A 27,459-nucleotide genomic window follows, 5' to 3' on the forward strand; every position below is an offset into this window, starting at 1 on the left:
GGCAGGGCTCAGAGGGGTGGCCTCCCATTTAGCGCAGCCTGTGAGGCATCATCTGTGGGTCACTGGGCCATGGCTGCACTTTCCCACCACCCATCAAAGGGAAAGGCAAGTCATCCTGTGCGGGAAATATTCCAATGCGCCCTGAGCTGCAGGCCAGTCGGTAGTTCATGCAGCCGTAAACACACTAACAGGAAAGGCTGGCAGAGCGCACGTGGTGCTGGGAGCCTGCCTGGCTGACGTCGCACGGATCTGGACTGGCAATAAATTACAGTGAGTGTGTGTTCATGTAAATAAAGAAAAAGATCACTAGATAAAGTTGAGGAGTTTAATGACTGGCCCAGTGGCTACATAAAGACTAGATTTTACAACCAGTACCAATAATGATTTTTTTTTTGCGGGGGGTGGGGGGGCCACAAAGCTTGTGAGATTTTAGTTCCTCACCCAGGGATCAAACCTGGGCCCTTGGCATTGACAGCCTGGAGTTCCTAACCACTGGATCCCCAGGGAGTTCCCAGTTCCAATGATGACGACAGCAGACAATTATTAAATGCTCTGCGTCTCGGGCACTGTTGTATGTATTATGCTAAGCACACATGGCTTGGTTCCTCCTCCTGACAGCCCTAGGAGACAGGTGAGAGTTCTTCCCACAGCACAGGTGGGGAAACTGAGGCACAAGGTGGCAGAGCTGGGAGCCAAGCCCAGGCAGGGCCCACATTCCCCTGCAGCTCTGTCCTGTGTTTTTGGGACGGAGTTTGCATTCCCAGCTTGAGGCAGGACAGTCCCTCCTAACCAGCCCTTCCCACTGGAGGGACATTTGCAAGACGCCCTCTCTGCTCACCGACCCTCCTGGGTCAGAGGTCCGGAAATGCCCCACAGCCAGATAAGACCTTCTGAGCAAAAGACAACCCAGGCCAGGGCCTGCCTTCCATCCACATCTGTTTATGACTTATCATTGGTGCTGTTATCTCATCACATCCTTTAAAGGAGAACAAGAAATCAGTTTTGCCTGTGTATCATACTGGATATCTTTTTTGTTTGCATTTTTATTTTATATTGAAGTATAGTTGATTCATAGCTTTGTGTTTTGGGTGGACAGCACAGTGACTTAGTTATACATGTGTTCAGCTCAGTTCAATTGCTCAGTCGTGTCCACCTCTTTGCTATCCCATGGGCGCAGCATGCCAGGCCTCCCTGTCTATCACCAATTCCCGGAGTTTACTCAAACTCATGTCCATTGAGTTGGTGACGCCATCCAACCATCTCATCCTCTGTCGACCCCTTCTTCTCCTGCCCTCAATCTTTCCCAGCATCAGGGTCTTTTCAAATGAGTAAGCTCTTTGCATCAGGTGGCCAAAGTATTGGAGTTTCAGCTTCAGTATCAGTCCTTCCAATGAACACTCAGGACTGATCTCCTTCCAGTCCAAGGGGCTCTCAAGAGTCTTCTCCCAGTTAAAAAGCATCAGTTCTTCGGTTGTCAGCTTTCTTTATAGTCCAACTCTCATATCCATACATGACGACTGGAAAAACCATAGCCTTGACCTGACGGACCTTTGTTGGCAAAGTAATGTCTCTGCTTTTAAATATACATATGTATCTATTCTTTAAGCTCTCTCCCCATTTAGGTTATTAGGGAGTACTGAGCAGAGTTCCCTGAGCTATACAGTAAGGTCTCTTGTTGTCTGTTTTATATACAGTCCCAGTCTCCTGTCCTATCCCTCCCCCCACCCCCATGCCATGAGTTCATTTGCTGTGATTCTGTTTCTGTTTTGTACAAGTTCATTTGTAGCCTTTTTTAGATTCTGCATGTAAGTGACACCCTGTGATATTTGTCTTTCTCTGTCTGACCTACTTCACTTAGTCGGTAAGTGCTCCTCCCATACCTGGGGAGGCAGGCAGCCACGGGGCTCTCCATCCTAAGCTGGCTGTCGCCCCGCCCCACCTTTACAGGGGATCTGGAGCCCAGGGCCGAGGCCCCAGGTGAGAAGGGCTGGCCAGTCCTTGCTTGGCCACAGAACTGGTGCCCTTTAAGGTTTTGGTCTCCTGGGTTTACTTTTTAAAATAAATGGCCTGTACCGGATGAGGCCTTCACCATGAGTCTTCCATACAGGTGCCAGGACGGGCCCTCGGCTGGCAGTGCCCAGGCCACAGAGCCCTCTCCTGCCAGCAGACTGTTTCTATCCTTGGCGTCCCCAGCGGAGGCCTCCACTCCAGGCCAGGGACCAAGGAGCCTGACTTGACAATCAGCCCAGACAAAACAATTGCTAGCTGTGTTTTAATGTGTCTTCTCTGGGGGTGGATAGGCTGGAGTGAAGGGGACTTGCTGAAACGTACAAGTAAACATTGCTTGGGAATGTCCTGTAGGGAAGAGAACCTTAGCATCCGGAGTGGTCTACTCCCTGTTCCAGGGGAAGGGCCGCAGCCTTGTCTTTTATTTCTTGTTTTCTGTTCAGACCCGCCTGCGCCTGGGGAAATCAGCTGCAGTGCCCTCCCGGGCTCCTGTTCCACTCACAGGCACAGGACTGTCAGGTGGGGTAGCTCGGCCCTCGCAGGTGGGGAGGGTTTCCAGGGAAGCTTCTGGTCCGACAGCAGAGCTATTCTCCTGGAGGCCCCTCCACTGGCTCCCCCAGGGGCATCCACCAGGAGGTTCTCAGCCTCAACTGAGGCTAAGTGGACTTGCAAGAAAGAAAGGATGGTGGTCCTGGGGACAAGGGTGCTCTGTGATTCAGATAAACATTTTCCTCTTGGAAACCAGGCCTGGGAGGGGTCAGACTAGAACCACCAGAACAGTAATCACGCAGCCAGACTCTGCTTGCCCAGCCTGACAAAGATTCCCCATCACTCACAGCTCCTGCCAGATGAACAGGTAACTGCCATCTGCATTCAAAGGAGGAAGGGGGGAGCTCTGGCTCTTAGCATTTCCCACCATCATTCATCTCCAAGAGGTCCTGAGAGCCGGGAAGGAATGCTGGGGGCCTGGAGAACACACTTGACGGCTGGCGCATCTGCTTCCTTGACGCTCAGCCGCGGCCGGGACCCGAGGACAGTTCGGGTAGGTGGGAGAGCAGACGCACTGCTTAGCTATTTTGTCTTTTTCTGGTAGAACATTTGGGGAAGTCCATAAAATCGGGTCATTTTTTCATTATTTTAGAATAAAACGTCCCTTAAGTAGTAGCATTCCTTCGACGCTGAGCTCTGATAACATCTTAGGGAAAGTAGCTGTTTCCTGTCTGGAAGAGTCCTCAGAGCAGTAGAATGTGGGAAGACCAGGGGGACGGTAAGGAGATCAGACCAGCCAGGGAACGCTGAGCTCAGGCTGCGGACACCGTGTACGCGCGGTCCCTGCGAGCAAGTGCTCCGGGACCTGGGCTTCCGGTTCCCTGGGAACACTGAGGCCGGAGGCTGCTCCTCATGCAATATCGCCTTCTTTGGGGGTGGGTGAACACCCTGCTGTCCATCAGGGTCTTACTACTAGTTGCTGACTGTCTTTAAGACATGGTGTGATTTTAGCAGCTTGCTTAATATGTTTGTCCTTGCTCATTAGAATTTTTGTGTGTGTGTGTGTGTCCTTCAAAATATGGAGAGTTCAGAAAACAATTCTTAGTTGTTTTAAGAGCCTTTCCAGTTGTTGCCAGACACTTCTTGCATGGGTCCTCGTGTGGTCTTTGCTCTCCTGTCCTTTCTCTGGTCGGAGGCTTCACGGCACAAGCCCCGTGTTTATGGAGCCAGCACTCCTGTTCCTTGTGGGCTGTGCACCGACCATCGTGTGGCCTCACAGACTGTGTAAGATGGACATCATTCCATTTTTTCTCCTCAGGTGAGAAAACAGACGTTCAAAGAAATATGTAAGGGGCTCAAACTTACTCAATTAGTGGCAGAAAAGTAATACCTAGCATTTATCACAGTCCTTACTGTTAGGCTCTGTTCCAGGCACTCTGTATGCACAACCTCAGAGAATCATCCCAGTAACCCAGGTATGTTCTCATGTCCTCCCTGGTTTAGAGGTATAGAAACAGAGGCATTAACTCACCTGAGATCACAGAGGGGCAGAGATGGGATAGGACTGCAGGCAGCCCAGCTCCAAGATGCGACCCCGAACCTGGGAGCCCACCACCCCACCTCCTCCAGACTCGCCCTCTCAAGGATCAGAGGCCCTGGCTGGGCTCTGGAGCCCCAGGCGGTGCTGGATCAGTTACTGCACTGACCTGAGGCTTGGGCAGGTGTCCTGAGGCAGGTAAGCCCACCACCTCCCAAGCTCCATTTCCGCTGACTCTCATGTCTCCCGCTCCGCTGGCCTCTGGCACATCCCCGTGGACCCCACTTGGCAGAAACCAGGCCGAGCCTCCACTTGCGGGGCCAGGGGAGGCAGGGGCTAATGATTGTCGTTGCTTAGTTTGCCAAGAGCATGGGGCCATCCTTGGGGGGCACCAGGCAAAGGCAACATCACTTCCATCTTAGAAAGAATCTGACTGGGAGGCTGACGCAAGGATCTTAACCACATCTGAGTTTTGTTTATGGACCATTTCATTCAGACACTTGACTGGGTCCTGGGGAATTACCTGCTGTCTGGCTGTCCCTGCCTGGAGCCAGGTACACCAGTCCCCATGTGGGGCTCCAGCCTGGCCGTGGTCTCCCTCCATCCCCCCTGTCCCAGGGGGCTACTCACGTGGCATGGACTGCTGGAGGGAGCTGCCCCGGAAGAGGGTGGGCGGCGTCTTCCTGCTCAGCCTCTTTAGCAGCCGGTCTCGCTCATTCATCCTGGGGGCACAGCGCACATGGTCAGTCATCAGCCCCGCGGATACCTCCTGGAGGTGCTTGGAGGGCAACTTCAGGTCATAAGATGAAACAGACCAGGAAGAAGCTGCCCCATCCAGAAGAACGCCTCATCTCACCAGCGCCCGTCTGTTCACACAGATGCTACCTGCTGCTGTTTGACTCCTTGAACTGGGTCCTCTGAAAGCCGCCCTGTGTCCAGCTCACCCCGTGCAGGACGCCTTGGAGCCCCACCCACGTAACACCTGAGGGGACCACAGCTGTAGTTCTGGTGAATGAAAACCCTCCATCCCTGCCAGGCCTGGAGCCTCCCCCGGTACCCTGGGGACCCGGCAGGAAATGGTTTCTTTCTGCAGAACCTGATGCTTCTTTAGAACCACGGTGAACACCAAGGTGCATTTTCTTTGAAAATACAAGGATTAGGAGTTCTTCCTGCCTCTCCAGACATGATCCTCTCCAAGGCTGCCACTGCTGCGGGGAGACAGAGGTCCCCCCCGCCCGAGGACGGCTGGGCTTTATGCCTGCAGACCAAGGGAAGGGGTCCTTGGGGTGGTACAGTGCCCTGACTTCCTCCTGTTGGGGGGACGTCACCGGGCTTTCCCCAAGAGACCACGGTGTACAGAGCTGCCCACACCGTCTGTGATGACTGGACTGGGCCCCTCCAAACTGCACCTGTGGGAGCCCCAACCCTTCAGGATGCCAGGATGGGGCTGGATTAGGACAGGGGCTTTTAAAGAGCTGATTAAGTTCAAATGGGTTCCCTGGTGGCTCAGACGGTAAAGAAACCATCTGTAATGCAGGAGATCTGGGTTCACTCCCTGGGTTGGGAAGATCCCCAGGAGAAGAGAATAGCTACCCACTCTAGTATTCTTGCCTGGAGAATCCCATGGACAGAAGAGCCTGGCGGCCTACAGTCCACAGGGTTGCAAAGAGTTGGACACGACTGAGCAACTAGTATTAAGTTCAAATGGAGTCGTTGGGGCAACCCTAATCCAATCTGACAGGGTCCTTATGAGGAGCGGCGATTAAGACACACACACACAGAGGGACGACCAAGTGAGGCCACAGAGAGGAGACTGCCTTCACCTACAAGCAGAGGAGGCCACCCTGGAGGAACTAGCCCGGTAGACACCTTGCTCTGGGACTTCCGACCTCCAGAACCGTGAGAAAACACTGCTGTTGTTTAAACCATCTGCTGAGTGGTACTTGCTATGGCAACGCACACAACCCCCTCCCTGACCGCCAATCTGTTCTGCCCTGCTTCCCACAATAGAAGTTGTAGGAGAAGCCAGGGTTGCCTATGGTCCAGGCCTGAGCCCGGGGCCCACTTCATGCTCCCCCAAGGGCCTGTGCTGGGGGAGCAGGGCCCAGCTCCTCTCCATAGACCTACGAGCTGAAGTTCACTGTGCACCAAGACCGCAGTGCCTGATTATCTTGGTTGGAAGGACGAGCCTCAGCCTGCCCACCTCGGGAAGACAGCTGATGAGAACATGCGCTTCTCTCTCCCCTCACACTGCTTCTCCCTGCCCTCTCGTCTTTCCTTCCAGGGAAATGAACTGCCCTGGGCCCTCTGAACCACCACCTTGAGCCACAAGGCTGGGCAGATGCACCATCCACAGCTCCCAGACTCTCTGGGCATCACCAGGCACTGCGGTCTTCAAGCAGGTATGCTGATCAAGGTGCTTGGTTATTCGTCAGCTTGACTTACTTTCACACACACACTCAGACACAGTCTCCACTTGCACTCTTGTACCAAGTCCTACAAGTGTTGGAAAAGCTCAAGACAGAAAGGGGTATAAGAATAATATTTACCACTTCCAGCATTCTGCTATCTATATATGGTTTGAAAGTCACCTACTCATGAAGACTTAGGAAGAAAGGTGAAGAAAATACAATCAAATGTTTACTTTGGTTAATTCTGCTTAATAAGAAGAAAAAAAAAAGTAGTACAGATCACTCAGGAAAGAAGAATTTAGGTCTAAAAAAGAGAACTCTTGACAAAATATTACAAACCAAATTCAGCAGTATAATTAAAGGATTATATAACCTTACCAAGGGCTTTGCTTGTGGCTCAGTCAGTAAATAATCTGCCTGCAATGCAGGAGACCCAGGTTCAATCCCTGGGTCAGGAAGATCCCCTGGAGAAGGACATGGCAACCCGCTCCAGTATTCTTGCCTGGGAAATTCCATGGACAGAGGATCCTGGCTGGCTCCTGTGCATGGGGTCTCAAGAGTTGGAAACAACTTAGCGACTAACTACCACCAACAACCTTACCAAATGGGATTTATCCCTGAATGCAAAGGTGGTACAACATACAAAAATCAATCAATATAATACACCACATTGACAGAATGAAAGAACAGTATCAATGATCTCCTAAATTAACACAGAAAAATCATTTGACAAAGTCCAGTGCCCTTTCATAATAAAAATACTCAGCAAACTAAGACAAGAAGGGAAATTCCTCAACAGAGCATTTATGAAAAACCCACAATTGACATCATACTCTGTCGTGAAACACATCTCTCTTATGATCAGGAACAAGACAAAGCTGTGTGGTTTTACCACTTCTATTCAACAAATTTACTGGATGTTCTAACCAAAGCAGTTAGGTAAGATTCCAACAACTTTTTTTTTTAAATAGAAATGGAAAAATTTATCCTAAGATTCAAGTAGTCAAAATGATCTTGAAAAAAGAACAACAGAATTATTGGACTCATACTTCCTGATTTCAAGATTTACTATAAAACCATAAGTGAAAGTGAGTCACTCAGTCGTGCCCAACTCTTTGCGACCCCATGGATTAAATAGTCCATGGAATTTTCCAGGCCAGAACACTGGAGTGGGTAGCTGTTCCCTTCTCCAGGAAATCTTCCCAACCCAGGGAACAAACCCAGGTCTCCCGCATTGCAGGCAGATTCTTTACCAGCTGAGCCACAAAGGAAGTCCAAGAATACTGGAGTGGGGAGCCTATCCCTTCTCCAGCGGATCTTCCTGACACAGGAACTGAACTGCGGTCTCCTGCATTGCAGGCAGATTTTTTTACCAACTGAACTACCAGGAAGTCCTGAAATTTACAGACATATAAATCAGTGTAGTGTAGTTAAGAGCCTAGTAGTAAACTTGTACATCTATGGTGGCTGACTTTTGCCCAAGGTACCAAGACCATTCATGAGGAGAAAAATGTCTCTTCAGCAAATGGGTCTGGAGTAACTGAGGTTGAGCTCTAACCTGCAGTCACATGCAAAAAGTAGCTCAGAATGGGCCAAAGACCTAAATGTAAGAGCTGTGCTTGTTGTTCAGTCACCCAGTCATGTCTGACTCTTTGCGACCCCACGCACTGCAGCACACCAGGCCTCCCTCTCACTGTAAGAGTTAAAACTACATAAATCTTTATATGGATAAAAATAAGATTTATATATATATCTATATAGAACTATATAAATATTTATGACCTTAGATATGGCAGTTTCTTAGCTATGATACCCAAAGCATAGGCAACAACAACAAATATAGATAAACTGGACCTCATCAAAATTAAAAGCTTTTCTGAATCAAAGACATTATTAAGAATGTGAACAATCCAATCAAAAAAACAGGTCTTCTATATGTCTAAAAAATATATGTCTATATTTCTCCAGACAGATGGCTGAAAGATATGAAAAGTTGGTCAACATCATTATCAGGGAAATGCAAATCAAAACCACAAGGATATTTCACTTCACAATGGTCAGAATGGCTATCATCAAAAAATCTACGAACAATAAATGCTGGAGACGGTGTAGAGAAAAAGGAACACTTCTACCCTGACAGTGGGAATATAAATTGGTACAATATACATGAGTACAACTATTACAGAGACCAGTATGGGGGTTCCTTACAAAACTAAATATAGAATGACCATGTGACCCTTAAATTCCACTGCTAGGCATATATCCAAAGAAAACATAATTCAAAATGATATATGCATTCCAGTGTTCACTATAGCACTATTTACAATAACCAGGACACGGAAGCAACCTAAGTGTCCATAGACAGAGGATAGATAAAGAAGACATGGTACATACATATATACTGGAATCAGTAATTCAGTCGCTCAGTTGTGTCCGACTCTTTGTGACCCCATGGGCTGCGCACACCAGGCCTCACTGTCCATTACCAACTCCCGGAGTTTACTCAAACTCAAGTCCATTGAGTCAGTGATGCCATCCAACCATCTCATCCTCTGTGTCCCTTCTCCTCCTGCCTTCAATCTTTCCTAGCATCAGGGTCTTTTCCAATGAGTCAGTTCTTCATATCAGGTGGCCAAAGTATTGGAGCTTCAGCTTCAGCATTAGTCCTTCCAATGAATATTCAGGATTTATTTCCTTTACGATGGACTGGTTGGATATCCTTGCAGTTCAAGGGGCTCTCAAGAGTCTTCTCCAATACCACAGTTCAAAAGCATCAGTTTAGGCGCTCAGCTTTCTTTATAGTCCAACTCTCACATCCATACATGACTACTGGAAAAACCATAGCTTTGACTAGATGGACCTTCATTGGCAAAGTAATAACTCTCCTTTTTAATATGCTGTCTAGCTTGGTCATAACTTTTCTTCCAAGGAGCAAGTGTCTTTTAATTTCATGGCTACAGTCACCATCTGCAGTGATTTTGGAGCCTCCCCAAAATAAAGTCTGTCACTGTTTCCATTGTTTCCCCATCTATTTGCCATGAAGTGATGGGACTGGATGCCATGATCTTAGTTTTCTGAATGTTGAACTTTAAGCCAACTTTTTCACTCTCCTCTTTCACTTTCATCAAGAGGCTCTTTAGTTCTTTGCTTTCTGCATTAAAGGTGGTGTCATCTGTGTATCTGAGGTTATTGATATTTCTCCCGGCAATCTTGATTCCAGCTTATGCTTCATCCAGACTGGCATTTCTCATGATGTACTCTGCATATAAGTTAAATAGGCAGGGTGACAATATACAGCCTTGACGTACTCCTTTCCCGATTTAGACCCAGTCTTTTGTTCCATGTCAGTTCTAACTGTTGCTTCCTGACCTGCATACAGATTTCTCAGGAGGTATTCCTATCTCTTTCATGATTTTCCACAGTTTGTTGTGATTCACACAGTCAAAGGCTTTGGCATAGTCAATAAAGTAGAAGTAGATCTTTTTCTGGAACTCTCTCACTTTTTCGATGGTCCAACAGATGCTGGCAATTTAATCTCTGGTTCCTCTGCCTTTTCTAAATCCAGCTTGAACATCTGGAAGTTCACAGTTCACGTACTGTTGAAGCCAGGCTTGGATAATTTTGAGCATTACTTTGCTATTATGTGAGATGAGTGCAATTGTGAGGTAGTTTGAGCATTCTTTGGCATTGCCTTTCTTTGGGATTGGAATGAAAACTGACCTTTTCCAGTCCTGTGGCCACTGCTGAGTTTTCCAAATTTGCTGGCATATTGAGTGAAGCACTTTCACAGCATCATCTTTCAGAATTTGAAAATGTTCAACTGGAATTCCATCACCTCTACTAGTTTTGTTCATAGTGATGCTTCCTAAGGTCCACTTGACTTCACATTCCAGGATGTCTGGCTCTAGGTGAGTGATCATACCATCGTGATTATCTGGGTCATGAAGATCTTTTTTGTACAGTTCTTCTGTGTATTCTTGCCACCTCTTCTTAATATCCTCTGCTTCTGTTAGGTCCATACCATGTCTCTCCTTTATTGAGCCCATCTTTGCATGAAATGTTCCCTTGGTATCTCTAATTTTCTTGAAGAGATCTCTAGTCTTTCCCATTCTGTTTTCCTCTATTTTTTTGCACTGATCACTGAGGAAGGCTTTCTTATCTCTCCTTGCTATTCTTTGCAACTCTGCATTCAAGTGGGTATCTTTCCTTTTCTCCATTGCCTTTCGCTTCTCTCCTTTTCACAGCTATTTTTAAGGCCTCTTCAGAAAACCATTTTGCCTCTTTACATTTCTTTCTCTCGGGGATGGTCTTGATCACTACCTCCTGTACAATGTCATGAACCTCTGTCCATAGATCTTCAGGCACTCGATCAGATCTAATTCCTTGAATCTATTTGTCACTTCCGCTGTATAATTGTAAGGGATTTGATTTAAGTCATACCTGAATGGTCTAGTGGTTTTCCCTACCTTCTTCAATTTCAGTATGAATTTGGCAATGAGTTCATGATATGAGCCATAGTCAGCTCCTGGTCTTGCTTTTGCTGACTGTATAGAGCTTCTCCATCTTTGGCTGCAAAGAATATAATCAATCTGATTTTGGTATTGACCACTGGTGATGTCCATGTGTAGAGTCTTCTCTTCTGTTGTTGGAAGAGGGTGTTTGCTATGACAAGAACATTCTCTTGTCAAAACTCTATTAGCCTTTGCCCTGCTTCATTCTGTACTCCAAGGCCAAACTTGCCTGTTACTCCAGGTATTTCTTGACTTCCTACTTTTGTATTCCAGTCCCCTATAATGAAAAGGATATCTTTTTTGGGTGTTAATTCTAGAAGGTTTTGTAGCTCTTCATGGAACTGTTCAACTTCAGCTTCTTTAGCATTACTGATCGGGGCATAGACTTGGATTACTGTGATACTGAATGGTTTGCCTTGGAAATGAACAGAGATCATTCTGTTGTTTTTGAGATTGCATCCAAGTACTGCATTTTGGACTCTTGTTGACTATGATGGCTACTCCATTTCTTCTAAGGGATTCTTGCCCAGAGTAGTAGATATAATGGTCATCTGAGTTAAATTCACCTATTCCAGTCCATTTTAGTTTGCTGATTCCTAAAATGTCATTGTTCACTCTTGCCATCTCATATTTGATCACTTCCAATTTGCCTTGATTCATGGACATAACATTCCAGGTTCCTATGCAATATTCCTCTTTACAGCATCAGACTTTGCTTCTGTCACCAGTCATGTCCACAACTGGGTGTTGTTTTTGCTTTGGCTCCATCTCTTCATTCTTTCTAGAGTTATTTCTCCAATGATCTCCAGTAGCATATTGGGCACCTACCGACCTGGGGAATTCATCTTTCAGTGTCATAACTTTTTCCCTTTTCATACTGTTCATGGGGTTCTTAAGGCAAGAATACTGAAGTGGTTTGTCATTGCCCTTGCCAGTGGACCATGTTTTGTCTGAACTCTCCACCATGACTCATCCGTCCTGGGTGGCCCTACACAGCATAGGCTCATGGTTTCACTGAGTTAGACAAGGCTGTGTCCATGTAATCAGATTGGTTAGTTTTCTGTGATTGTGGTTTTCAGTCTGTCTGCCCTCTGATGGAGAAGGATAAGAGGCTTACAGAAGCTTCTTGAAGGGAGAGACTGACTGAGGGGGGAAACTGGGTCTTGTTCTGATGGATGGGGCCATGCTCAGTAAATCTTTAATCCAATTTTCTGTTGATGGATGGAGTTCTATTCCCTCCCTGTTGTTTGACCTGAGGCCAAATTATGGTGGAGGTAATGAAGATAATGGCAGTTCAGTTCAGTTCAGTCACTCAGTCCTGTTCGACTCTTTGTGACCCCATGAATCGCAGCACACCAGGCCTCCCTGTCCATCACCAACTCTTGGAGTTTACTCAAACTCACGTCCATCGAGTCGGTGATGCCATCCAGCCATCTCATCCTCTGTCGTCCCCTTCTCCTCCTGCTCTCAATCCCTCCCAGCATCAGAGTCTTTTCCAATGAGTCAACTCTTCACATGAGGTGGCCAAAGTATTGGAGTTTCAGCTTTAGCATCAGTCCTTCCAATGAACACCCAGGACTGATCTCCTTTAGAATGGACTGGTTGGATCTCCTTGCAGTCCAAGGGACTCTCAAGAATCTTCTCCAACACCACAGTTCAAAAGCATCAATTCTTCGGCACTCAGCCTTCTTCACAGTCCACCTCTCACATCCATGCATGACCACTGGAAAAACCATAGCCTTGACTAGACGGACCTTTGTTGGCAAAGTAATGTCTCTGCTTTTTAATATGCTGTCTAGGTTGGTCATAACTTTCCTTCCAAGGAGTAAGCATCTTTTAATTTCATGGCTGCAATCACCATCTGCAGTGATTTTGGAGCCCCCCCAAATAAAGTCCAAAACAATGCCATTAGCAGCAAAACGGACAGACCTCGAGATGATCACATCAACTGAGGTAAGTTAGAGAAAGACAAATATCATATCACTTAGATGGGGAAACTAATAAAAATGATAAACATGAGCTTAGTTTCAAAGCAGCCTCACAGATCTCAAAATCACACTTAAGATTAACAAAGGGGAAACTTGGGGGAAAGTGATAAATTAGGAGATTTGGATTAACATGTACACACTATTATATATCAAATAGATAACTAACAAGGACTCACTGTATAGCACAAAGCTCTCTACTCAGTGTTCTGTAATGATACACATATAAAGTATATATATAAATATATATATATAACTGAATGACACTGCTGTTCACATGAAACTGATACAACATTGTAAATCAACTATACTCCAATGGAAATCTTTTTAAGAAAGTGAAAGGACAACCACAGAATGAAAGTATTTACAAATCGAGTATCTGGTAAGGGCCTGGTACCCAGAATGTATCAATAATCCCAACTCCACAGCAAAAAGACAGACAAACCAAACCAAAAATGGGCAAAGGATTTGGATACATTATCCGAAGAAGAAACACCATGGTCAATGAGCACGTGAGAAGATACTCAATATCACTAGTCATTAGGGAAATGCAAATCAGAGCCACAAAGAAATAGCACCTAGCATCTACTAGGACAGCTGTAAGAAAAATGAGAACAAATAATGACAAGCCTTGGAGAGGATATGGAGAGATGAGAACATTAGCACATTACTGGTGGGCCTGTAAAATGGTGCTGCCATGGTTCTTCAGGAACTTCAATGTGGAACTGCTATCTCACCTAGCCGTTCCACCCCTAGGTTACGTAACAGCCCAAAGAACCAAAGAGGGACTTGGACCCTTGTACACCAATGTCTGCAGAGCGTTATTCATAATAACAGTCCAGATAGATGCCTATCAATTGCTGTGTGGATAAACCACGTGTGGTCTAGCCATACGGTAGAATATTATTCAGCCACAAAAAGGAACGAAGTACTGACATGGGCACAACATGAAGAACCTTGAACACCTTACTGCGAGTGAAAGGCGCCAACCCAGTAGGCCACGTCTCATCTGGTTTCATTTACAGGAAGTGTCTGGAACAGGCAACTACACGGAGACAGAAGAGTGGGCGGGGACTCCAGTGGGCAGCTGTGGGGCGGTGGGGAGGGGAGGGGAGCGGGGAGCGTCCGCTCAAAGCATCTGAGGTTTCCGTCTGAGGAGACGAAAATGTTCTGGAACTAAACAGGGGTGATGGCTGCACAGCAGGTGAATGCCCCCGAACTGTACACTTAGAATGGTAACTCTTATATACAGAGTAAACAAGGTCTTATATTGAACTATATTCAGTATCCTGTGATAAACCACAATGGAAAAGAATATGAAAAAATACATATGTATAATTGACTCATTTTGCTGTACAGCAGAAATTAATACAACATTGTAAACCAACTCTACTTCAATAACATAAAAAAAAAAAAAACAACTAAATTTGAAAGGACAGGGACTGGCTTCTGAATGGAGCAAAATTCCCTCTCCTCACCTGAAGGGTTGGTAATGATGTCCTCTTTATGGTTTATCTTCCCCACCGGGGTTGGGAGGGGGAATGGAGTCCAGTGCTTGTTTGACCTTTGTCCATTGCAGCTTAGGCAGAGATACTGCCTGAGCTCTATCCCCGCTGTGGAAGGTGCAGGTAAACATCAGTGACGGTGGTGAAAGCCTGTCTCAGGCAGCCCCTCAGGCAGACTGCTGCGAAGCCGGCACATCCCAGGGGAGGCGGTTGGTGCGCTCCAGTCTCAAAGAGCAGCAGCAGAATGGAGCAGAGAGCTGGCAAGTGTTATTCGGGGGATAATAAACCTATACCCACGTGTCTACTGGGAAGCTGCTCCTGGTAGAACCACACATGTATTACTGGTACAGACCAGAGCATGGAGAGTACAGCAAGAACCACGAATCTGCTTTAGATCTTGTCAAAAGTTGACACTTTCCAACTGTGGGGCCAGAGAAGCAAGGAGATCAAACCAGTCAATCCTAAAGGAAATCAACCCTGAATATTCATTGGAAGGAAGGATGCTGAAGCTGAAGCTCCGGTACTTTGGCCACCTGATGGCAAAGAGCCAACTCATTGGAAAACACCCTGCTGCTGGGAAAGATTGAAGGCAGGAAGAGAAGGGGATGACAGAGGATGAGATGGTTGGATGGCATCACTGATTCAATGGACATGAGTTTGAGCAAGTTCCAGAAGTTAGTGATGAACAGGGAAGCCTGGCATGCTGCAGTCCATGGGGTCGCAAAGAGTTGAACACAACCAAGCGATTGAACAACAACAGAAGTTACAGCTGGTAGGAATCACAGCTGACACCACAAAGCAGCCAAAATAACAGGTATTTTTAGAAACTTATTTTTAAATGACTGCTGGACTGTCTTCAAAACATAAATCTCATGGGTTCCTCGAGATAAAAGCTAATCCAAAGTCCCCTTACCTTCAGGTAGGGCCAAGCATCTACCCAGCTAGCTGTTGAAATTTGAACCCACTTTTAAAAACCCCCAGGGAACGAAACTTCATGGCCTCAATTGGTAACTTATTTGGCTCATTATAATCTCAACCTTAGGAAATGAGAAATTTTGGGCTCAATCATATTCCAGACTTACCCAGGCCTTTGTAGGATTAAAAAGTAAAAACCCTACCAAAACAACAACAACGAAAAAAACCCTCACCATAGTTAAATACACTTATGTAATGAGGGAAAATAGCAAGAATAAAACAAAACAGTATTTCCAGCCCAAGATTCTGTTAAGACAGGTGTTCTACGCTGGAGGTATGAGCTCGTCGTAAACTCTCTGGTGGTGGTAATGCCTTAAGTCGCTCAGTCGTGCCCAACTCTTTGTGACCCCATGAACTGTAGCCCACCAGGCTCCTCTGTCCATGGGATTCTCCAGGCAAGAATACTGGAGTGGGTTGCCATTTCCTTCTCCAGGGCATCTTCCTGACCCAGAGATCGAACCCAGGTCTTCTGCATTGGCAGGTGGATTCTTTATCCACTGAGCCAGCAGAGAAGCCCTCATAAACTCTATTAGATGGTGGTAAATTATTCTCCTCCTGGGTTGCCTTTGAGGCTCTGGGGGTGGAGGGCCATATCAGAGAGGCTCTCCTGGCCCCTTATCCTACAGGAACCACAGAGAGCAGGCGGGGGAGGAGGCCTTGTGAGCAGAGACTCAGGAACACCAATGCAGCTCTGCGTGTTCCCCTGGAGGGGTCGTCCTCAGGCAGGGACCAGGTCCTCTGTCTTCTTTGCATTTTCACAGCGCCCACCCTGGCTGAGAACAGGGGACACAGTTACACACACAAAGCCACACTTGTGCTTGGCACTACCCTGGGTGTCTGCCCTGTGTCTCCATCACTGGACCCTGCGTCCTGAGGCTCTGCGTCTGTCCACACTGCCCACTGCTGACCTCAGGACAGCAGGTGTCTCAACGCTAGCTGTGAAAATTCCTCTTTAATAAATTCTTCTTTTAAAATGCCAGAATAGAGAGCCTTCCAGGGGGGCTCGGTGGTAAAAAATCTGCCTGGCAGTGCAGGAGACATGGGTTCGATCCCTGGTCTGGGAAGATCCCACATGCCACGGGACAGCTGAGCTCATCCACCGCAACTACTGAGCCTGTGCTCTAGAGCCCTGGAGCTACTGAGTCCATGTGGCACAGTTACTGCAGCCCTGGCCCCCTAGAGACTGTGCTCCACAACCAGAGAAGCCACCACCGTAAGAAGCCTGAGTGCCACGACTAGAGAGCAGCCCATGCAGCAATCGAGACCCAGCATGCACAAAGACACATAAAATTTAAAGAAATGACAGAATAGGGACATCATCCCACTTCTCTCTGAGAAGAGGAAAGTGCCCTCGAGATCCTTGACAACACTGTGAGCGAGAATTAAAACAGTTCCGTGGCCTTTACAGAGACAGGACACTGTGTTTTGTCAAGAAAAGAATTCAGATGCAAGCAACAGCTGGAGGACAGGCTGGCTGAGGACAGGATAGAGTTCAAGGTTAACTAACTTAATACAAATTCCATTCCCCAAATAAAAAGATTCCTCTCGTCCTCCCAGGTCTCAAGTCTCCTCTGACCATCAAAACTGGGGAGTGGAGGGAAGGAAGGCTTGTCTCAGCAGCGTCTGTTTTCTTTTCTTCTGCACAAGGCTTTGGACAGTGTGGGTAAGGGGCGCATTCTGGGTGTCAGAAGACATCTCAGCCTTTTATAGTGTGGATTGGGTGATTTCTTTTCAAAAAGAAGAGTGTGACCAAGGAGTGGTAGTACCAAATTGTGTGGTGAACTTGACAGGGGAAACAGTGGATATGAAACCTCAAAAAAAAGGGGGTTCTGATAGAGAACAGACTGTGGACACAGTGGGAGAGGGCAGGGCGAGTTGAGACAGTAGCACTGAAACATACACGTCACATGTGCAAAATAGCTGCGGGGGAGAAGCTGCAGCATCTCACAGGGGCTCAGCTTGGCTCCGTGATGACCTAGAGGCGCGGGAGGGAAGTTTAACTGGAGGGTACATATGTTCACTATGGCTGATTCACGTCGTTGTACAGCAGCAACCAACACAACATGGTCAAGCAATTATTCTCCAATTAAAAGTTAATTTTAAACACTATTATACAATACCTCCTTGAAGTCAAACAAGACAAGCAAGGTCTGTCTGTCGACAACCAGCCTGGCTCAGGACACAGGTGGTGTGCGTGAGGTGATGGTGGTGATGGATAGGGCTGCCTGGGAAACTTTTAACAAAAGGAGGGGCAAGAGACATTGAAGAGATCCCACAACAAAGACAGATACATGTAAATCCTCTTCCACCATGCCTGCTCATGGGGTGGGAATCTAAGTAAACCAGTGAGGTTAGGAGGAAAGCCAGAAAGAGATAGAAACAGGCAGCCAGCAACTACACTGTCCTTTACCTAAAACAGCAAATTAGGTAAAATTGGCAAAAATGCTTCTCCTGAAAATCAGTATTATCATATTCTGTCTACTTTTAAAACATTTAAAAGGCTGTTAAAAACAAAATTCCCAGAGAAACTTCTGCCTCCAAGATGATGGAATAGGTGCATTTTTCTCTATTCTTCCCGTAAAGTACAACTGACAACCATGGACATCACATGTCAAACAAACATATGAAGACATTGAAAAAGTGGCGAGAAGGTGAAAGACCAGCTGGGAACCTTGGGGCATGAGAAACCTGAGTCTCCTTTTGGCTCGTAGATTCCAGACTTAGAGTGGAAGAGCCTGGCAATCCAGAAATGCCCAGGGGTGCAGCCAGAAACACCCAGGAAGAAAGCCCTCTTGTCTTCTGCCAAAGAAGCAGGAAGGCTGCAGCCCCACAAGACAGAACACTCTTAGACTATAACCACTGTAACCACACACTGCAGAAGCTGGGACTCTGCTCTCATCTGTGTCGGTAAAGACCAAGTGGGGCCTGGACTCCACCCTCAAGAGGCTGTGACAAGGTGTCCTAAAACCGTACTGTGTACGTGATGGAGGAGGCAAGGTAGGCACCTGTGGTTTTCATCCCTGCCAGCATCTGGCCCCCTGTGGTATCAGCAGAGATGTTGGGAGATGCACAGGGGAGACTGGACTTCTGTCCTTCCTCTCCTCACTGGGGGTGGTATCAGAAAAGGCCTAATGGAGAATCAGGACTTTCATCCTTACCCAGTAGTGATGAGGACGTACCTACCTCTGACCCCTCCCCACCTGCCCTGCAGTGTCACTGGAGACCAGGCGGAGAGCAGGAACTCTCACCTGCTCTCTGCTGGCATCAGCACAGACCAAGCTGGGGTCCAGGAGAACCTCTGCCTGGCTGGGGGGAACCTGCCATAAATCCAGAGTCACATAACACAACACCCAAATGTCCAGGTTTTATGCGAAAGTTTCTATACTGAGAACCAGGAAGGTCTGAAATTGAGTGTAAAGAGATCAATGGATACCAATATTCAAGATGACAGAGATGGTGGAATAACCTGGCTAAGATTTTAAAGCAGCCACGATAAAAACGCTTCAGTGAGCAACTATGAACATGCTAAAAGCAAATGGAAAAAAAAGAAGAAAGCCTCAGCAAAGATATAGAAGATAGAAGAAGAACCAATTGGAAATTTTAGAAGCTCAAAAACACAATCACTGAAATAAAAAGCACGGTGGATGGGCTGTCTTGATGCCAGGGCAGAGAGGACAGAGGAAACAATCTGTAAACTGGAAGACAGGGCAGTAAGCAATGATCTGAGTTCAGTAACAGAGTCAAAGAGTCTGAAGGAAAAATTCGCAGAGCCTTGGGGACCTGCGGGAAGATAACTGGCAACATAACCATTCATGTCTTTAGAGCTCTGGAAGGAGAGGTGACCGAGGATGGGGCTGAAAAAGCATTCCAAGAAATAAAGGCTGAAAACTCCCCAAATTTGGTGAAAGACATCATCCTAGAGATTCAAGAAGCTCCATGAATTTTAACTGGGATAAACCCAAGGAAAGCCAGGCCAAGACAGATTATAATTAAACTTTTGGAAATTAAAGACAAAGAAAAGATCTTAAAAAGCAGCCAAAAAGAAATGACACTCTATCTATAGTGGAAAACCAATTCAAATGACAAAGGATTTCTCATCAGAAATGATTGAGGCCAGACATGGCATAATATTTTTCAAGTGCTGAAAGAAAAAAACTGTCAACTCTGTGAAAATACCTTTCAGAAATGAGGAAGAAATTGGAACATTCTTAGATGGAAAGAAAACTAAGAGAATCTGTCACCACTGAAACTGCTCTATGAGAATTGCTAAAGGAAGTTCTAAAAACAAGAAGGGAATAATAAAAGAAGGGATTTCAGCACATCAGGGGAGAACATGGTAAGCAAACATATGGGTAAAACAATGAACCTTCTCTTTCCTCCTGAATTCTCCAAATTACGTCTGACAAGTTAAAACAAAAATCACATACTTTCTGATGTGGTTCTGAATGTATGTAGAGAAAATATTTAAGAATATTATAAATATGGGTGGGTAAAAAGAAAAAAGGAGGCAAGATTTCTGTACTTCATTCAGACTGGTAAAATAACACCACCAGTAGACTGAGATTAGTTTTGTATATATAATATAATGCATAGAACAACCGGTAGAAAGAAACTACACTGTAGAGACATTAAAAAACACAACAGATAAATAAAAGTGGAATACTAGAAAACGTTCACATAACACATGAGAAGAAAAAACATAAAAATGAAAAATAGAACAAATAGAAAACAAACGATATGATGGTAAATGAAGCCCAAATATATTAATAATACATAAAATATAAATGCTTTAAATATGCCAATTAAAAGACATGGGGTGGCAGAATGGATCACAAAACCGGACCCAATGATATGATATACTGTTTATAAGAAACTTACACTTTAAATATATTGCTATAGAAAGACAGAAAATAAAAGGATGGAAAAAATACACCATATGAATATTAACCAAAGGAAAGGAGGAGTAACTATATTAACATAAGATAAAGTAGATTTGAGAACAAAGAAAAAGTACCAGACAGTGAAAGACATTCTATAACGACAAAAAGGTCAAGTGTACCCAAAACACACAGCGATCCTAAATGAATGTCTGTGCACCAGGCAACAGAGATGGAAAGTGTTGAAGCCCAAACTAATACATTGAAAAGAAAAATAGATTCACAATTACAGTTGAATCTGTCAATATGCCTCTCCCAACATTTGATAGTACAGAGAAAATAAGCAAGGAAAAGTCACATAAATCATATCAGTTGATGCAAATTAAAACCACAGTGAGTTATTATTACACAGCTTTCACAGTGGTTAACATTATAAAAATAGGGACCACACCAAATGCTAGCAAGGATCTGGAAAAACTGGATTCCTCACACATTACTGGTAGGGATGTTATGTGGTCTGACCACTAGTTCCTTAAAAACACCAAACATACCACATTGTTATGAATATACCAAAACCACTGAATTTACACTTTAAAATGATGAAGTTTATGTATTTAAACTGTATCTCCAAAAAAATGATCAGATAAGCTTGGACTAACATGCAGCCCAAGTTGCCAATCCACAGAACTTTGAGCTAAATAAATGGTTGATTTTTTTCAAAGGGTGGAGGGAACACCTAAGCATGCACGTACCGTAAACCCAGCAGTTGTGGTCCTGGACTTTTATCCCAGAAAAATGAACTCATGTTCATGCAAAAACCTGTACACACATGCCTATAAGAGCTTTATTCATAATAGCCCCAATCTAGAAACCCAGGTATCTTTCAACAGGTGAATGGTTTAACAAAGCTTGGTATATCCATACCATGACGTACTACTCAGCAGTTAAGAGGAAGGAAGTACTGATACATGAAACAGCACACACGGATCTCCAGAGAACCATGCTGTGTGAGCAAAGCTCACTGCCAGAAGGTTACATACTGCGTGGTTCATTCATATGACTCTCTTGAAATGACCAAATTATAGAACTAGAGAACAGAGAGACGGAGCTAAGCAGAGGATAGAGAGTAGATTCGATTATAAAAAGATGACATGAGAAGTCCTGTGGCGATGGAAACATTCTATATCCTGACCACGTCCGTATCAGGTATAGACGACTGAATCTACTCCTGGTTGTGAGACTGTTTTTTCGGTTTTGCAGGATGTTACTATCAGGGGAGGGCTTCCCTGGTGGCTGAGTCGGTAAAGAGTCTCCCTGCAATGCAGGAGACCCGGGTTCAATTCCTGGGTCGGGAAGATCCCCTGGTGAAGAAAATGGCAACCCACTCCAGGATTCTTGCCTGGAGAATCCCATGGACAGAGGAGCCTAGCAGGCTACAGTCCATGCGGTTGCAAGAGTCAGACACGACTTAGCAACTAAACCACCACCTCCACCACCACTATCAGGGGAACTAAGAGTACGTGGGATGTCTCTGTATTATTTCTTACAACTGCAGGTGAGGCTGCAATTTTCTCCAAATAAAAAGTTTTAATAAAAATCCCTCTCAGTTTTATGCATTCCCTCCTGTTTTGTGTTTGTCTGCAGTTACCCTTTTGAAGCAGTCGGGAGAACGCTACATCTCACAGCTGTGTTAGAGTGGGATGGGGGGGGGGACCCTCCTCCATCCCCCACCAGCCCTGCCCCAGGGAGCGGCCGTCCACCTTCGCGGAGCCGTCTGACCTCATTAGAGCAGGAGAAGTGGAGTTGGATCGACAGCCCCGCACATATGGAAACCATTCCCATCCCAGGACTTGCAGTGAGGTGGGAGGCTCCCCTTGAACAGAGCTCAGCTCCGTGGGTCAGTCGGAGAGCCCACGGTGAGGTTAGGTCAGAGTCCCGGGGCTGTGAGGAACAGATAAATTAGCAGGGGCACCTGGCTGACCCAGAGGGGCCTCGGGGAACGGTGGCTCAGTGGGTTGAGGAGCCCCAGATGTAATGGAGCGCATCAGGAATGGTCCAGGCTCCGCGAGTTTCCTGATGGGTATCTGGGGAAAGGATGAGCCTCGCCAGGACTGCAGCGGTACAGCAGCATATGGGTCAGCAAGAGGCAGCTTTACTGGCAGGAAGTTCTGTTAAAGCTCTGTTTCCATCCATTGGACCTGCTCAGAAGCACTGGCTAAAGGACCCTGGCTTCCGCTCCAACCCAGCATCCTACCTGCCCACCCGTCCCTCCCTCTGCTCCAGCCGCAGGGCCTTTTGGCCTTTCCTGGAACACCCCAGGCAGTTTCCCACCCCAGGGTCTCTGCCTCCCAGGCGGCCCCTTCCCCCAGTTCCCTCAGAGCAGCCCCAGGACCACTCACGTGAGAATGCCCTCCCCTCTCTACCCCTGTGTCCCCTGCTCTATCTTCATCCTACTTTCACTGCAGACTTTGTGTTTACGTCTATGGTCCGTGCTGGATGTTAGCTCCAGGAGGGCTGGAATTTGGGTTTTGTTCACAGTTCTGCACCCAGAACAGTGCTTTAGCCCATGCTTAGGAACTACTTGTTGCAGGATTGAAAGAGTCAAGAGTCTGGTCTCTGGGCCAGAGCACCAAGCAGAGACAAAGACAGATGTGGCAAGGCCACAGAGCCCTGTCTTTTCTTCTCTCCATGAGCTCTCCTCTTCCAGAGGGGTGAGGGGGTAGCTGGCACGACCTCACAAGATCTTGTCACAGGAGCTTCTTTCTATAAAAGGGAATTTCCAGGCCCACAGGACTCCTAAGTCTACTTTGTAACTTGGCCAAAGAAGAGCGAGCACTTCTCAGCAGATCTGCAGTCTGGTGAAGAGTCAAGAAACCATGCATTGCAGCCCCAGTCCCAGGTGACGCCCAGAAGCACGGAGTTACTGAAGGCCACTAAACTAATAAATGAGGGGGTCCCTGGCCAAATCAAGGTTAGGAATCAAAATCTCAGGACACGTGATCCACCAGCAGCCGAGAGGGCTTGAAGCGATGGCCAGTCAACAACCACCTTGCCTTTCTCCCCCTCCTCTGAGGACACGCCTCTCCCCAGCTCCACTCTGCTCTGTTGCTGCCTGACTTGGACTGTTGTGGTTTTTTTTTTTTTTTGCTTAAACTCTTGAGTTTTAAAAAGATGCCTCAGTTTTCTCATTTTGCAGGAACAGTATGTAAACGTGATCAAAGAGGGGAAAGAACTTCGGAAAAATATTTATAAAAAGGCAACAGTGGAAGCAGCCTAAATGTCCATCAACAGAGAAATGGATAAAGATGTGGTACATATATACAGTGGGATACTCTTCAGCCATGAAAAGGAATGAAACTGTGCCATTTGCAGAGACGTGGATGTAGAGACTGTCATATGGGTAAAGTAAGTCAGAAGGAGAAAAACAAATACTGTATATTAATGCATATATGTTGAATCTATAAAAATGGTATAGATGATCTTATTTGCAAAACAGATATAGAGACACAGATGTAGAGAACAAATGTATGGATATGACAGGGGCAGGATGAATTGGAAGATTAGGATTGACATACATACACCACTGATACTACGTGTAAGAAAGTGAAAGTCGCTCAGGTGTGTCTGACTCTTTGTGACCCCCATGGACTATACAGTCCATGGAATTCTCCAGGCCAGAATACTGGAGTGGGTAGCCTTTCCTTTCTCCAGGGCATCTTCCCAACCCAGGGATTGAACCCAGGTCTCCCGCATTGCAGGAGGGTTCTTACCAGCTGAGCCACAAGGGAAGCCCAAGAATACTGGTGTGGGTAGCCTATCCCTTTCCTAGTGGATCTTCATGACCCAGGAATCGAACCTGGTCTCCTGCATTGCAGGCGGATTCTTTACAGCTGAGCTACCAGGGAAGCCGGCCACGTGTAAAACAGATAATGAGAGAACCTACTATATAGCACAAGGAACTCGATTCAGTGCTCTCTGGTGACCTTCAGTTCAGTTCAGTTCAGTCGCTCAGTCCTGTCCAACTCTTTGCGACCCCATGAATTGCAGCACGCCAGGAAGGAAATCCAAAAAGAGAGAATAGATGTACACGTAGAGCTGATTCACTTTGCTGTACAGCAGAAACTGACATAGCAAGGTAAAGCAACTGTACTCCAATAAAATTTTTGTAAGAAGGCAGCAGTGAGTGATTTTTGATGGTTACAGGTAACAGCTGGAAGAGGGGCTGACGTAACACAGGGTTCTGGAGAAAAGCCGGGGGCGTGGAAACCACATAATAAAGGTGGGTTTGAACAATGAAGCCTGTTGGGCTGCAGTCTAATTTCCCAAGGGTAAGGCTAGCAGCCCAGGCACGTAAAAATACTGGAAAGTCAACCTGACTGGACAAAGGAGCCAGTCTGTGAAGGTTAAGGCATGAGGACAGGGCCTTCATCATATTTTTTAAAATCAGTTAAATTCCCTGAATGTGAACTTGCCCTTAAATGAAAAACAAAATTTGCCTATTAGAACCTCAACAGATTTGAATCGAGTATGAAACCACTGGTATCTCTCATGATGGTTGATTTTGTTTTAAGGTAGCCAACTTCCCAGGAGGCCCATGAAGCTGCAAATTAATTACAATAAAATAACGCCCCCCACCCCCACCACCATCACCCCACTTTCATTCCTTCCAATACACACAGGGTCTGGGCAATGAACACCTGACTTCACAGATTCAAAGCAGCGTGCAGACAGACAGAAAAAGTCAGAAGGGGGCACAGGGTCCCCCGACTCAATTGTGGAAGTAATTAAAGAAAGATGAGCTTCTCTCCTGATTAACCTAAACGCTAATTAAAGATAATGATGGATGGAGGTGCAGCCTGCCCCGTTCTCCGGTGGCTGAGGGCAGGTACCCCCAGGGAGGTGAGGGTGGAGTGGGCACTGCCTCCCTGCTGATCAGTAGGGAAGACAATAACCTCACCCGATAAGAACAACCGGGGAGGCCCTGCAGCCTCAGACCATTCTATTTCTTTACAGACGTCAGACCACATACGAGTCACTGCTCGTTCAGCCCAGCCCACGGGGAGAGCTGGAAGACTTCAAGAAATCGGTTTTTAAACCAGAGCACTTGAGTCACAGTCGAGCTGCCTACAGCCTGTTTGGGAACCAGGTGGGTTTGTAATGTAAGCAAGACTTTACAAAGGGGGATGCACTCATGGTCCTGAGTCCCCAGAGTCCAGTCGGCCACTCCCAGCACGTGGGGGAAGCGCCCCCCGTCCTCCCCCACCGCATCTATCCCCAGTGGGGGAGGGGACCGTGACAACCAGTCCTGGGGAGACTTGGGAAAAGCCACCAGCTGCCCTCCCTTTCGGATGACTGCGTTCCATGTGGGATGCGGTGCAGGGCTGCAGCGCCCGGGGACAAGGTGAGTGGGGTGACTGCGGGGTGAGCCCAGGCCTGTCCCCAGCCCCGTGCCACGGCTCAGCATCTCCACACTCAAGCACAGGGGGCGTCCAAGCTGTGTGACCCCGAGGGACAGGCCTGCCCACTGGCTGAGGCTGACGGCACCGCTTCGTGTCTTGGTGGGGCCCCTTCATCACTCCCAGGGGACAGGTCTCCGCTACCAGGCAGGGCCACTTTGGAGCTTTCCCAGATTTTTGGAGATTTCCCAGAATCCTCTCTGGAGACTAACAACTCTATTTCTCATGGCCAAGCCGCTGGCCTGGCTGAACCCCTGACTTGAACTGCTTTTTGCTTAAATAAACTTTTTTTAAAAAAATTTTAATTGGAGGCTAATGACTTTACAATATTGTATTGGTTTTGCCATACATCAACATGAATCTGCCACAGGTGTACACGTGTTCCCCATCCTGAACCCCCCTCCCACCTCCCTCCCTGTACCATCCCTCTGGGTCATCCCAGTGGACCAGCCCCAAGCATCCTGTATCCTGCATCGAACCTGGACTGGTGATTCATTTCTTATATGATATTATACATGTTTCAATGCCATTCTCCCAAATCATCCCACCCTCTCCCCCTCCCACAGAGTCCAAAAGACTATTCTATACATCTGTGTCTCTTTTGCTGTCTCGCATACAGGGTTATCGTTACCATCTTTCTAACTTCCATATATATGCCTTAGTATACTGTATTGGTGTTTTTCTTTCTGGCTTACTTCACTCTGTATAATAAACTCTTACTTTTTAAAAATATGCTTTCAGTTTTCTCTTTTTATAGGATAGTATGTAGGCAGCAGTGATGTTTCTCTGATGTTGCTATTAGTTGCTATTTCATAACCTTTATGGATGACCTAGAGAAAGTCTTCTTGGAAGAGGCCCTGTCTTCTTCCAGGTAGGAGAGCTGCTAAACCTACCGGTGTTTCTGGCAGACCATCACTTTCAAAATTTCAAAATAAGATTACTGTCTGCATCACTGTTGGCTCACGCTTTGCAGTCTGAAGAAGAGCCCTTGTTGAGAGGACTTACCTATATCCAACAGGGTGAGGCTGTCCAGGCAGGTCTGCTGGATCACCTTGGTCTGGGTGCCCAGCAGTCTGTGGGAAAGTCCTGGCAGCTGATGCTGGGACAGTGTGTGAAAGACGTGATGAAGAAGAGAAGTACATGGGGAGCAGGAGAGAAAACAGGTTTCCCTTTTCTTTTCCAATGAATAAAAAAGCCCTGTGGATTATGAACTTTTTAAAGGGTGTATTAAATGTTTAAAGTTAACTCTTCATATTATTACCTGGCCTCTCTCTGGGTTATCCATAAAGATGATGAAATAGCAACTAAAAACCATAGTCTATCTCCAGTGTTTGAACCCTGTATTTCAGAAATGCATACACTGCATGGGAGAATGCTGAAACCTCAGAGTATGACACATTTCTGCCTCTGGGAAGCGATGCTGTTTTTCTAAGATGAAGAATAACATCCATCGAGAGAGGAATGGCTGAGGAAGATGTGGTACATAGATACAATGGAATACTACTCAGCCATAAAAAGAATGAAATAATGCCATTTGCAAGAACATGGATGGACCTAGAGGTTATCATACTTAGTGAAGTAAGAGAAAGACAAATACCAAATATGTGGAATCTAAAAAAAAAGAAGATACAAATGAACTTATTTACAAAACAAAAATAGCTTCAAAGACTTAGAAAACAAGCTTGTGGTTGCCAGAGGAAAGGTGA

The 27,459-nt window shown here is 46.3% G+C and overlaps 1 protein-coding gene across 1 annotated transcript in view; it reads right to left on the reverse strand.

Moving 5' to 3' along the window:
- LOC120882942 (phospholipid-transporting ATPase IB) overlaps nt 1–27,459 on the reverse strand; it is a 401,559-nt gene that overhangs the window by 1,825 nt on the left and 372,275 nt on the right. The window contains exon 35 of the mRNA XM_040266775.1: nt 4,664–4,755. Coding sequence (XP_040122709.1) covers nt 4,664–4,755 — 92 coding nt within the window. The remainder of the gene's footprint in view (nt 1–4,663; nt 4,756–27,459) is intronic.

Source organism: Oryx dammah, unplaced genomic scaffold (assembly GCF_014754425.2).
Source record: "Oryx dammah isolate SB20612 unplaced genomic scaffold, SCBI_Odam_1.1 HiC_scaffold_24, whole genome shotgun sequence".
Lineage (NCBI taxonomy): Eukaryota > Metazoa > Chordata > Mammalia > Artiodactyla > Bovidae > Oryx > Oryx dammah.